The 13,897-nt window shown below is 35.8% G+C and overlaps 1 protein-coding gene across 12 annotated transcripts in view; it reads left to right on the top strand.

Moving 5' to 3' along the window:
* The window catches only part of LOC125673484 (uncharacterized), a 116,239-nt gene that overhangs the window by 71,325 nt on the left and 31,017 nt on the right, over nt 1-13,897 (top strand). For 9 of the 12 annotated variants that reach the window (XM_056160349.1, XM_056160350.1, XM_056160348.1 and 6 more), the window contains one exon: nt 10,897-11,007. In XM_056160349.1, the coding sequence (XP_056016324.1) occupies nt 10,897-11,007 (111 nt within the window). Of the gene's footprint in view, nt 1-2,444; nt 2,595-4,747; nt 5,236-8,727; nt 8,875-10,896; nt 11,008-13,897 lie in introns of those variants that run through there. The other 3 variants (XM_056160357.1, XM_056160356.1, XM_048910065.2) reach the window with 3 other exon arrangements.

The following is a 13,897-nucleotide window of genomic DNA, read 5'->3' as shown; positions in this document are numbered from 1 at the left end:
GAGGAGAATTTTAAAATGTTCTGTCATTAGACAAAATTATTGGAGCATTATGACTTGTTCGTGTATTAAGTTCCCCCAGTAATTCATGAGGGCTGTGGTTTAGGGAGAGAGAAATCTGTCTGGTACTACACGCCAACAAATCGGGCAGTCATGAGGCAGGAAAGTTGGTCAGCTTACCATATATTGGAATGGCACAATGACACATTAGCTGTATAGACTGACAGAGTAGTCTATATATTCATGTATATAATTGCCATTATTTACCAGCACAATGTATATAGAAAACCAGATGACAACTGAAACTTATTTAACCAATTTACAAAGATGGTGTTCTAGGGTACCTTGCCTTAATTCTTTTTGTTAGCAGCTATCAAATGCAAAATTAGGTGAAGACGGGATCCGCTGAAGGCGATCTAAGTCGGGGGTTATGTGCACAAAAGAATGGTGCGTTAAGATAGGTATCTCTTTCATCAGGAGAAGTGCAACTTGAAAGAGGATTTATACAGAGTGAACTAAGGAGACCTGACAGCCGTTTGTGAGGACAGGCTGTGTCAGGCCCTGTTCTGGTGTGGAGTTTGACAGTTTTACATGGTTTGTTCACAGTCTGTGTCATGTTGGCTGGTTAAGATGAAGGAAGAAGGGTTGCGGACCTTTGAGATCTGAAGATTACCCAAGATGCACTATGATCAGACCTTAGGTAGGGGTCAGTGTAGTGCGGATCAAGCAAACAGAATGAAATCCTAACATTGTAATTGAAGCCAAGGAAAACATTGTAAACAAGGCGAAGATGGGGGGGGGGGGGGGGGGGGGGGTTGCTGGAGTCTATATGCTTCCTTTCCTTGACACCAGCTTCATGGTGCTTGCCAAATTTGCTTTGAAATGGAAAGGTTACTGAATTGTAGTAATTTATATAGAGAGGTTAATGACAGCATTAGAGATTTCACAATAAACCAAGAACCAAATACGATGGAAAAAGCTAAAGAGAATCAAGAGAGATGTAAATTCTGAAAACTAGGTCAAAGGATTTCAGCTTTGTCATCTTAATGTCAGAGAAGCTTGGAAAACACTTGTTTTGAAATGTTACATTTTCATTCAGGCAGCAATTAGATTGGATTGATATAATGATTACAGAAGATTACAATTAGGTCATCTTTTATGACACATTTATCTAACTCAAGCAACACTACTGTATTGAAAATTCATAGAAGAGCAAGTATAAAGTAATTGAGAGTACAAGAATTTTTTGTAATTTTTCTGGTTATAAGCTTGAATTTATTGTCTCGCATCGCAATAGAAAGTGTGAAGGACTTTACAGGTACCACTATTGTTTACATTCAGTGAAACATGGTCCACTGGCAGTTAGTAGTTTTAAAATGTAATATAAACATTTTGGATATAACGAATTACATTTATAGCGAATGAAATCACTGTTCATGTCCAGCACTTCTCTATAAGTGTGTTGTACTGTACTGATGTAAGAAAACGGCCAGAACACAGAGAATCCGTCCTGTCTGGAACTATTACACACCGATTATTGATAACGAGTTGGTCATATTAATTTATGTTAAGCGTGTGTTAAAATCATTACACACCGATTATTGATAACGAGTTTGTCATATTATGTTAAGCGTGTGTTAAAATCATTTGAAAGTGTAACTTCCTTCAAGGAAACTTAATGCAATGCAGTGTTCTAAATTCTTTCATAATTAATAAGTCATCATTATTAAAACTGATCTTTGTTTCATTCAAAGCATAAAAAAAATAGTGCATTTCATGCAGAGGTGACTCAATGGTAGTATGTTAATTAATGAAAGGTTTATAATTACAATCGAGATTTCAAACTGGGTGTGGTGGAGTGGGGAAAAAAAACCAACCCATTGTTGCATGACTTTGGTACATTTATGCAGTCATGTAATGTTTATGATTATTAATAATGATAAATGGTAATAGATTATACTGTGGTCATTTTCCATTGTTGATGGGGGGTCCTAGGGCCATTCTAACAGCTTGCTCGGACACAGTTACATTAGATGGGGAAGGGATGTTGACTGAGGGCAACATGTAACAAATTCATCACAGTCTGTGTCATTGCGCACCCTCAGGTGAAAAGACAAAACTTGCTCCACAGGTAACCTAACTGTGCACTTTGTGTGGTGCATGATTTATACCTGAATTATTACATTTCATTGTATGTGTAGTCTTCTCAATTTTTTTTGGAACCATTTAGTGGGATTATACATTAGAGACTATGTAATATGCAGTTTTCCTGAAAGGACACATATTAAAACAGTTGCATAATCACGCAAATGTCATCGTTTGGCCTTAGAAGCAGTGATGGTTTGAGGAAGTGAAGTGTTTTGTCTGATGGCTGTTTAAGATACAGATCTTTTAAGTTTCCTATATCAAGGGAGAGAGAGAACAGAACGAAAGTCAGTCGGTACAGAATGAGGACTCCGGTTGGTCTGGATATTGACCGATTCCAACGTCTCTAGATATCAGTGTAGGATGATATCGTTTTCTTACTCTCCGTGTTAGGGATGTAAGTTAACATGGTGGAGATATTTGATTATCCTGTTGAAGTGGAGCTGTTATCCGTAAGTATCCCTCCACAAGGATATTGGTTGGTTTTTTTGTGATGAGGTCGTGTTGAGGAAGATTTCTTGTGATAGTTTTATGTCTGCAGTATTTCGTGAATTTGTATGTACGTTATGTCTGCAGTATTTCGTGAATTCGTATGTACGATGTAACAAGTCTGTAACCAGGTTTGACTAATGTATGTTGCATGTGTGATAAGTCATTGAATCAAGTACTCCCCCTTAAATGTAGGAGACATGCTTAAAAGTTTCAATGAGTTAATTTAAGAGCATTCAGTAGCTATACTTGACATATTTTATGCATCTGTAAATTGTGAGACAAAACGAGTAGAGGGACTTGCGTGCCTCATGTCACAGAACTAAGTAAACTGCAAGACAAAATGCAAAGCAGCCTGAAAATAACACACACACCCATCTCCACCCCCTTTAAGCTATATGCATAACACCAGTCACCCAAAGCAGATTGATTATGATTATGCATTTATCTTCTTTTGAACACCTTTTTTTTCAAATATCAATTACATTTGATATTTGGGGTAAAGTCTTCACAGAGACCCCCAAATAATCATCATCTAGGATGCCAGGGACCCCTGGATTGGATATGTATATATACACTGTACATATATATATGTCAAATTGCATATTTCAGAAATATACTTTACATGATATTAAACATGATATAGCTGATAAGATTGTTTCTTTCTTACACTTCAGGATTAATTATTACAAGTTCTGAATCACTATTGCACAATATTTTTCAATTTGGAAAAGGACAATAGCATATCATGAAAATAGTGTTGATGGTAGTGATGAAACATCTTAGTCCTCTTTAACATGTTGATGTTGGGGCATAACAACAACCCCCCCCCCCCCTCCTCCCCTCATTTTTCACTAATTTCCCACAAGTTTCCATATCATTTCCTCCATTCTTAATACTATACAACTACCATAAGGACAAGATAATGCATGTTGGTCATCTTGAAGGAAGGTAGTGACCTTGGATTTCAAGGTCATGTGATGTGTACAGCATGTTGATACAGGGAGTGGTTGGAAACATTGAATGACCTAGCAGACATTTTGTGTAACTCTTTGATTCATACCAGACTTGTCTTACAAATTCAATACACAAATGTTGACTGAGTGGCTTTTAATATTGAATAGTAGTGAATTTTAACAGATTTTGTAACATAGGTAATTTTTGCATTTAATTGATGAATGGGTATAGCTAAAATGTTTTGGAATCAGATTATTAGACGGGCCCTTAATATCCTTTAAGAAATTATTGTAATGTGATTTAAAGCTACTTCCATTGAATACAGAATATTACCAACCTAAAATCTTAAGGCATTATGATGGAGATGTATTCTGTACTTTATTCTATTTCAAAATAAGTTTGACTCTCAGAAAAAGTCTGTTGATCAAATATGTTTACTGGTGGCCAATATTGACAAAATGGTTGATATTGAATTGTATATATTGTAACACCATTGGAGGGGCTAGGATTGCACTCGAGAATGTGTAATATTGCAGGACAAATTGATTTTAACGGCATATGAAAAGACATTAAGTTGTCTGGAAATTGTCATATCTCCAATTGATCTCCATGGTAGGCATTTCATAAATACATAGGCAAACACACAATTGGCACAAACTGCCACTTTGTCAGAAAGAGAGTTGGAGGTCAGAGCAATTGAAAAGCCTTCTGAGGCTTAACACACAACCGGGAGATTCTTCCATGTGACATTTTTCAGTTATTATTTAAAAGGAGTAAATAGATAATTTGCTATTGAGGCGATTCAATGGTGTGAGAAGTATTTCTCTGCGAATTTGCCCGTGCAGTTTTAAACTTGTCAGTACAAGCATTGATTCTGACCACAATCAAGAGTTTTGATGAGACTGAGTTTTATATTTGTTTCATGAATATTTAATGAGTGGGATCATTCCCCAACAACATGTAAACAATAATGGCGATCTATCACTATAGGTTTCAATTTCATCATGTGCGCACAGCAGAGGGGTTTAATGTGAGACCCCTTGCTTTCACAAAGTATGTGTAAAAATCATTCGATCTCCACAGGATTTAAAGCCCAGGGATTTTGCTTATATTTTACCTACCAAGTATTTATACATATAAACACATGTATTGGAGTGGTATACTTTGGCAAAAGGAATTGATTTTCAAGTGTATGTATCAAGTAAACGAAATTGATTTTACAACCCAGACCGGGCTTTAAACATTGATAAACACAGCATATTAATGAGGATAATTTTACCTAGTGCCATCTTCTGATATTGGTTGACAACTCCGAGAAGTCAAATTGGAGAGGAGGGTCGTGGATACTTTTAGTTAATTATAATGTATCACCACCTATGCTGCTACCTTGGAATTTTTGGTTTCTCTGTTTGTGGATCCTGCGTCGGAGGACGGTGATTGTAGATACGGAGATGGGGGTATGTGGGTAGATGGAGGTATCTCTGGTCATGGAGGATTGCAGTGTTAATGAAATTGTAATCAGCGTAATAGTCAGAGATACGATTAGTGTGGTGTCGGTGATTCAGCAGGATTCGTGAGAGAAATATGGGACATGTGATTCAAAAACAACAGGTTCAAGTTGTTCAGAATGAGGCTGAACAAGAGGAGGTGAGAGAACTGGTCACTATAGGCAATATCAGTTACTTAGACTTATATCTGTTAATCTAAATAAAAATGGAGAAATGTTAACTGGTCACTATAGGCACGTGCCGTCAATTACTAGATTTATATCAACAAAAAATCTCATTACCAAAAAACAAAAGATGGAGAAATGTTAACAGTGGAAGGGACAGGCAAGGTTAAGTTAAATTTTATGAGGCTGTTGTGTTTTGTTTGACAGAGAAATTATTTATGATGATCACATGTTTTTTGGGGTATGATGTATGTAGAAGACAGTGGATTAAACAGATGCCTTTCCCGTGTTGGCACAGCTTCAAGTCTTCTATTCACAATGGTCAATACACTAGAGACACATCTCGTTTGTCATATTAATTTGAACAGATCCAATTTGTTTAGATGATAGGTGGATCAAAAAACAATTAATATTTTTCCCAACAAATGAAGAGCCTCCCATTTCCCTGGACTTTCACCTGGTCAGGTAAAATGATTAAAGTCATGTAATGTTCGTGTCATCGGTTGTCTCGCTCCCCCGGGGAGTCCTAGCAAACAATGACAGTCTTTACCCTATAATGACTAACCAGACACACAGACTGTCATTACTACATCAAGAAACAGATCCACTACAATGCTATGAAAGGTGTTTACCTTCACTTAATCTGTTTTTTCATGTAAGATGGATCATGGTGATTTTCTTTTTATTGAATCAGCTTCCCCCCAGGGTAACGGTTTTTCACGTTAATCAATAACAGTAAAAATTTCTATGACAGTTGTCTCCGATTCCATGTTGAATCTTTTTGTCGTTGCTTGACTTTAAACATTCCATTCAGTGGAAATATTAGGGTATATTTCTGCTGTGCTTATCAAATCTGCAGGAATTTTTTTTTTATTAATTTCAAGAAGACAGTATTCCCTTTTATCTCAAATTATTGTACATCTCTTTAATTTTGTCCTGTGAAATTTCTTGACATGTTAAATTGTCCAAGGAACCTGTTAGAAGAATGTGCAACCAAGCTAAAATAGGAAAGAATTGGAGTGTTTATGGAGATGTACCCATGTGTAAGACCCCCATCCTAATTGTTTGATTTTGTCATATTGCTGTACTAGGATGCATGCTGTGCATTCACATTCCGGGGCCTGACCCCTAACAATACAACATGCCGGAGTTACTGGGTGCATTGTCAAGTGCTCCCCCCAAATCCTCAAGGATACAAAAAGCCATGGTGTAAGATTGCAGATAGCACCCTGTGTTAGATACCTGTTTGTTTATAGGTGTCCGAGGTCTGGTTGAGCATGCTCTTGGAGATTTTAATCACTGGGTATCAAATTCATTTGCTAATTCCTCCATAAACTCTGCTGAGTGTAGACCTTTTCAAGATGGATGAATTTGACTATTTGTGCTCTCTTTATACACTTCTTAATAGGAGCACTGCAAACTATAATGATTGAAGTTCTTTGAACATGCAAACACACCCCAGACTTTGTTTTAAGGTGGTGGAATTTGAGATTTTCTTTTTAGAGGTATTTTATGTGTGCTGAGGGGCTGTCACGTGACGGAACCCTTATTTTACCGTAATACAATGAAATGTAATTTGGAAGACAAATTTTTATTACATTTTGATATCAAGGGTTGTAAATTTTCCAGTGTATTGTGTGAAGAGATACAGAGATCACAATGCTCCCCAAACCCATAAAATATTGAAAATGAAAAGCTTAATTCAACAAACAGTATTAACAAAAATGAAAATTGTAACATTTCTCTAGTTTATCACTTTTATACATTAAAAGCTTGCAGGTGTGATCAAAAAATCTAGGACATTTAGTTACAAGGTTGCAATCTTATCGCAAACTCACATCAAAATGTGGTGAGATGAAACTAGATCGTAAATTTATGACAATTCATAATGTATGTGTGTGGCAGGAATAAATTTGGACCATCTCCCAATCGGTCAATGATATGGCAGAAATTTTATCACGGGTTTGTGACAAGGGTTTGTTTTGAGCTGCTGCCTTTCTGTAATGGTATCAGAAATTGATGTCTTGATAGAAGGTTTGATCACATCTCCTTATAGACAGGGACCTCTATTGTGTAAAGTCATGACCTTCACCCATATCAATCACCCATTAGTGATCAGATTCAATCAAGTTTGATTTACAACTGTACCAAGTTAACAGAGTTGTTTTAGGATTACAGCACATGTATATATATATACCGTAGTTGCCTTTCTGAAAACCTATTGGTTGGTGCAATGTTATGTGGGAACTGACAAGGTAAAGGGAAAGGAGAGAGAGGCGGGGAAAGGAGAAAGAGAGACAAAATAAGGGAGAGGGGAGGAAGGAGACAGAGAGTTATCCTCACTCTCCCACACCCCCTCAGTAAACCCTCCACCCCACTCCCAATATAATCAGGCATTGTTTTGAATGTGTTAAAGAGAACAACCACATGGTTGACAGGTTCTGCCTGATTCTTAGTTTTAAACTTTAAGGATGATATTACTATGTTTGTGTACTGTAGATGGAGTTGGAGTATACAGAAGTTTTTCATCATGTGAAGATATTCTGTTTTATTGATGTCTTCCGTATGCATTCCTAAGTCAATAGATCACCTTTTAGTGGAGGGTGATATACCCTTATCAATTTCTTCTGTAACGTGTAATTACATCAGAATATAGTCCTGTAATCCATGTTTACATTAAGATAAAACTTTACACGACCTGTCCCAAACTGTTAATCCGAGATCAAAAAGTTGACAAGACGTGACTGCCGCATTAGCTCATCCAACACTGCCCCTCGACGACACCTATCTGTAGCAGGGCAAGTTAATACACAGATCTACATCAAAGTCAATTTGTTTAAGGTTTAGCAAATATATACTGCAGTAATTTGATCATTTTTGTAGTGTCTTGTACACCTTTGATCTATATATCCATGAAATCTTCAAATATTCTTCATGCAGCCTGTTGCATAAATCTGGTGAACTGGTGAAGGCTTTAGACGTGATGCATCAAGATCATTTGCTTTGATTTCTTCTTGCATATGTTCACTATACAACAAATTTAGTTGAAATGAAAGTCAAATTTGTCCAAGGTAAACTAGACAAAAATATTTTTAATGTTTTTATTCAAGGTTGTGTAAACTGCATCAGCTAGGGTTCTTGTTTTTTGTTTTGTTTTTATCTCCCGAGTCTTAAATGGGTATAAAGTTTTCTTTTGTATCATATTACAGCCTTTTAAGAAAATTTAGAAAAATAAATTACATGCTTTGAGTATGATCTTGTCAATGGTACATCTGGAAAGTTTTGTTGAAACATCTGGGTTGTAAAAATGTTTGATGTCGTATCTGTGTAAATTTTAATGGCTATAGTCAAGTGTGTTTACCAAACAAGAGGAAAGTAAAGTTTATAATGCAGTATATTATTAAAGGAAGCGATCTAATGATAAACAAAATTAATCTCACATCGTAAAATCTATCTGAACACAAAGTCCTCAATACAATTTAGAGTATATAGCTCCTAAATACTTTTGGTTGTGTTTTGTTGTAAGATCCTATTTTACCATGTTCTTTGATATGCACATGGCTGTGGAATGGCATATGCATTGGATATCATTCCATGAAGAGGATAATTTTGAGGTAATTTTGTCACCATGTGTTCAAAATCTGAAGTACATTAGTACAAAAATTTATTTGATTTATCACCATGACAAAGTGATAACTGTAAAAGAATTTAAGTACTACTAGGGTTTGGTTTTTTTGTTGTTGTTGCAAAAGCTTCTCAAATTGTGAATTCATCTGACAAATCTCTGCAAAATGTCTCTTTGAATACAATTTGGACCATTATCTATAAGTCTTCACAAAATGTACTGCATCAAGTAGACAGAAAATACCGAATATGGCACTGATTGATGTAGACCACGAAATGTTAAATATTTCAATCGGTGCATTTATTACATGACATATATGAAATATTTGAAATTGATCGGAGCCTTTTAAAAGTGTATTAAGATTAATGTAATGGATTAGGGATTTATATGGTTGAAACTGAGGACAAACCGTGTGGAGGGCATAGATTTAGAATGCCAGAAGTCAAACTGTTAATTGAGTTTGAACAATACCTATAGAGAGTTTCTAAACGAACAAGTATTTGCAGCTAATTTAATCCCTTTGCCCTTTTGACTCTCCAGTTGTCAAGCAGTGAATGAATTTTCCAGTACTCTTATAAAAAGTAAGAAATAATTAATAATTAAACTCCATAACAGGGTTATCTCTCCTTTATTTACTCACCGCAAAATTAAATGGCTGAAAGTTAGGTGGATTTTTAAAGTTCGGGAGCAGAGGAAGCAATTCATTTAAAGATTTGTGTATTTGCGCACCTTGCTTGCTGAATACTTTTTAAAAAAAGTAATTTATGATAAAACATAATTAACACATAAAACAACCCAAACATTAGAAGTTTCCTGCATGTATAAAATATCTATGGTATTTTGTCCCACAATTGAATATCATATTTTCTGACTTTTTAGTATTATACAAAGCTTAGGTAAATTTTATCTTTAAAAATTTACAACGTACCTATCGTTATAAAACCACAAATATTTAACAGGGACACATGTATGACAATGGCAGCACATTGAGCCAATCCTTCTGGCTCTTGTGATATTCTTGACCTACTTCAGGTTACTCTATACCTGTCACAGTCAGGTGTACCAAAGTTTATACCTGCCTAGTTTTAGACCATGAAGTTTGTATCAATCACTATCCAGGAGGTCACGATTTTGCAATCCCTCTGAATTTCTTTAATTCTCTATTTTTTATGAATGAAACATTCACATAGGTATTGTGTATATTAACTATCTTTTTAAGACATTTTGAAATAGGGGAGTTCTTTTAATCTTGTCGTGCTGTTCATTCATGCTTTTATGTTATTTCTTAACAATCCTGTGTTCACTATTTACGTAAAATTGCACGCCTTCATTTGAATACTTTCATTTGTGTGTCTGTAATAACTAAACAGTGTGTGAAACGCGTGCAAGTTAATCCATAATGCTGTAAGTGATCTGAAGAAGTCTGTAATTGAACTATAAAATTTCGGCTTAAAATTTTATTGTAGATCCAATTATTGAACACAACCAGGAGGCCAGAATCTTTTGTACGATCGCATATGGAACTCAATACACCTGGTGTCCAACTAAAAATTCAATTTCCCAGCCCACGTTTGACATAGTTGAATTCTGTAGACAGAAGTATTAAATATCTTTTAAGCCCATTCAGCACTTCATATTTTTGTTAAATAAGATTTGACACTCCTTTACACCTCATACTCTGTATGTGTTTTTCTTTTGTTGACTGGGGTCCCCTTATACTATGTCTGTTAATAAATGAAGGTCCTTAGAGAATGATTCTCCCTGGAGAATGATTCTCGTGTGTGAAACAGTTTTAATCCGTGAGTTTGAATATCATATTCTGCTTCCTAAAATTATTTCTGCTGTATTGGAATGTGCATTGTAGTGACTGGGGAAAGGCAATTGTGGTTCCATATGGCAGTAAATGTTGATTTTTTCCCCTGTAGGTTCAGAGAATCCCAGTAAATGTTGATTTTTTTTCCCCTGTAGGTTCAGAGAATCACAGTAAATGTTGATTTTTTTCCCCCTGTAGGTTCAGAGAATCCCAGACTACGAGAAATATCTGAATGACCTTCTAGAAGACACAGATCCTCAACATCCTGACTATGAGGATCTCAGCAGGGCAGCCAACAGGGCCAAATCTGTAAGTATTTCTTATAGGGCAGCCAACAGGGCCAAATCTGTAAGTATTTCTTATAGGGCAGCCAACAGGGCCAAATCTGTAAGTATTTCTTATAGGGCGACCAATAGGGCCAAATCTTTAAGTATTTCTTATAGGGCAGCCAACAGGGCCAAATCTGTAAGTATTTCTTATAGGGCAGCCAACAGGGCCAAATTTGTGTTTGGTATAGGGCGACCAACAGGGCCAAAAACTATCTAAGCTATTATCTCATATGGGGCTGTCAACAGGGTCAAAAAAGTTTGAACTCCTATGGCGTGGCTAACGGACAAATCTACAAGAAATACTACTAGATAGTAGTCTACAGGGTCTGTGCAATGTAGGAAGCTATCATAACTGTCTTTTTAGTTGCAGGCCAACAAATAACAAAGTTAGAGCAGAAAAAGCACTTTCCAATGGCTAGTCTTGCATTCCATTTCATAGGAAGTGTTATGTAGTTACCTGCATACAGCTAGTAGTTTACATCGATAAGATGGACAAACCCTCAAGATACACAGTTAAAATCTGTCAAGAGACTTAAAGAGAGAGAGAATGACTTTTGGTTGAAGCAAGTGGCATTTCCTCAGAATATTTTCTGAACACAAAAATTTTGGATTTGAATACTGTACTCACTTTTTATTTTTGCAGCAGTCATGTAAGACTCGAGTAAATTTCCCCCACTTATATACCGGTAGATATAAATATTGGATATAATGTATTTTATATTCAGTTACCGCATATTTTTCCCCTACGTGTAATGTTAGTCGCTATTTCTGGTTGAAATCTTCTGTATGCTTTATCTTGTTAAATATCTATTAACATCAATTCCAGGTCTACGCTAACTTCCTCATAATCTGTAGAAGATATCTCACCACACAACATGCATTGTACAGAACCTTCCTGTTACATCACCAAGCTGCTGTTCCCCAATATTGCTTTCCTTATTCATTGTTCTTTAAAAATGTAAACATTTATCAAATATGTCAAATTTGTGGTTCATCAACCATAGGTTTTTTTTGTACGTATTCGATAATCATAATGATAAGCTGGGTATTGTCTGGTCTGTATTTTTTGGCTCCTATATATAGATGTTTTTAAAAAAAAATCCACACTATGTAATGGCCAAAGTGACAACTCTGAGTGACGAGAGATGTCTAAAAGGCTCTTATAAAGGAATATATTAACCTTTGTTTACAGTCGTAAAATCATTCTCGTTGATACATCATTGATTAGCTGTATATGACAATAAGCTATTTGTATATTGTATGTTATGTAGGGATATTTAAGGTAAAGATTGTTAGGGGTTTGTGAGGATATCCAAACAAATCGTAATAAATTTTAAGAATCTGTAGGAACTGGAGAGGGTTGCGCCCCCCCAACCCCCAAAGTTAATTAGAAACTGGAGACTTCTGAATGTTGTGACAGGAAGTGTTTCTAAGGCCCTGTCTTTCATGTTGAGAACAGTCCGTAACAAAAACTTTTGACGTCATGAAAAAAAAAAACTTGTTTTGTTCTGGAGTTTTTAATAATTTCTCAGGTTCTCAGATCTCCAGAAATGCTAATTTTATGTGAAGGTAATGATATTTTTTTCTCTCTCTCTCTGCTGCATAGATATAAGTATTATGCCTCTCCATTACAATATATTTTTAGAAACCTTTATATTGAAGTTGGCATTGCATAACGAGTAAATCTAGATATATATATGTATTTTTACATTTGAACTGGAAGGCATATTTAGGTGGGTTTGTTTTTGAACACGGTTACTTAGTTCATTAAAGATTACTTGGATAACACGAGATTGCATGATGTGATAGCGGGAGGTGTGTTTGTATTGTTAAACGTTTGTTTCATTGTATTTGTATACACATTGTACGTCGAATGCAGTGAGGGGATGTGCACTAATTATATATCTGAGTTTAACAACAAACCGTAAACTAGATTGCAGGTACATATTAATTTCAGCTACAGGATTTAAAAGTCAGAGGTACAATTGAGATACACTAAAGCTACGGAAACATAACTTGAACTGCCATTGTAATGCCTTGAAAGACGATTCAATCCTTTTAGATAATGCAGAGAAATTATTTCTGAATATTTGCATAAAGTTGATATTATAGAGTGATTGGGGGGGGGGGGGATATTATTGGTACATTTAAAACCAAAATAGGATTGGATTATTAGATCAACTGGTCTATGAAATATCTCTCTCTCTCTCTCTCTCTCGTCCATTTGAGTTTTCTCTTTGACCACTGATAAATATTGTAAAAAAAACTTCAGTAGATAAACAGAGATAGTGATATTTGTTGTGTTGACGTTAACCCCTCACAAACGTAATACATAAAGGAAAGCAATGTATCAAAACAAGGACTGATGTACATTTCAGGAATTTGCAATGTGAATATTATTGGTCCCATGACATCATTACTGTACGGATTGATGTCCGTCCTTTGCGTTAGCTTGTTAAGATCGGCGTAAGTGTGTCCGTAATACCAGTCTCTCCCCTGTCAATCAACGCTCACAGTCTTGGACAGTGTTTTTCATACCGAGCATGTTTGGTTATTAGCTGTCAACCTTGTCCTGTGTGTTTTTCTCGGGTTTCGCATTATTTCCATTGGTGGGTGTATCGAAGGAATGTCAGAGGGAAATATCGCTGTCCTGTTATAGGAGTCTGCTCTCGTCAATGGTTACGATAGTACCCATGATTTTGGATGCATATATTTTTGACACCCCTTGGGTAAGGTGCATTGTTACAATTCTTTTTTATTGCCAAAATTGTGGGCCATTTTAGTGATGGGAAGAAGGAAAATTTACCTAAAATGCAATATTTTGTCCAGTTTATTATGAATGTTAAATTTAAGATGTCCATGCAAATGTG

The sequence above is a fragment of the Ostrea edulis genome, chromosome 3, assembly GCF_947568905.1.
Source record: "Ostrea edulis chromosome 3, xbOstEdul1.1, whole genome shotgun sequence".
Lineage (NCBI taxonomy): Eukaryota > Metazoa > Mollusca > Bivalvia > Ostreida > Ostreidae > Ostrea > Ostrea edulis.
This window is presented reverse-complemented; position numbering and strand designations above follow the sequence as displayed.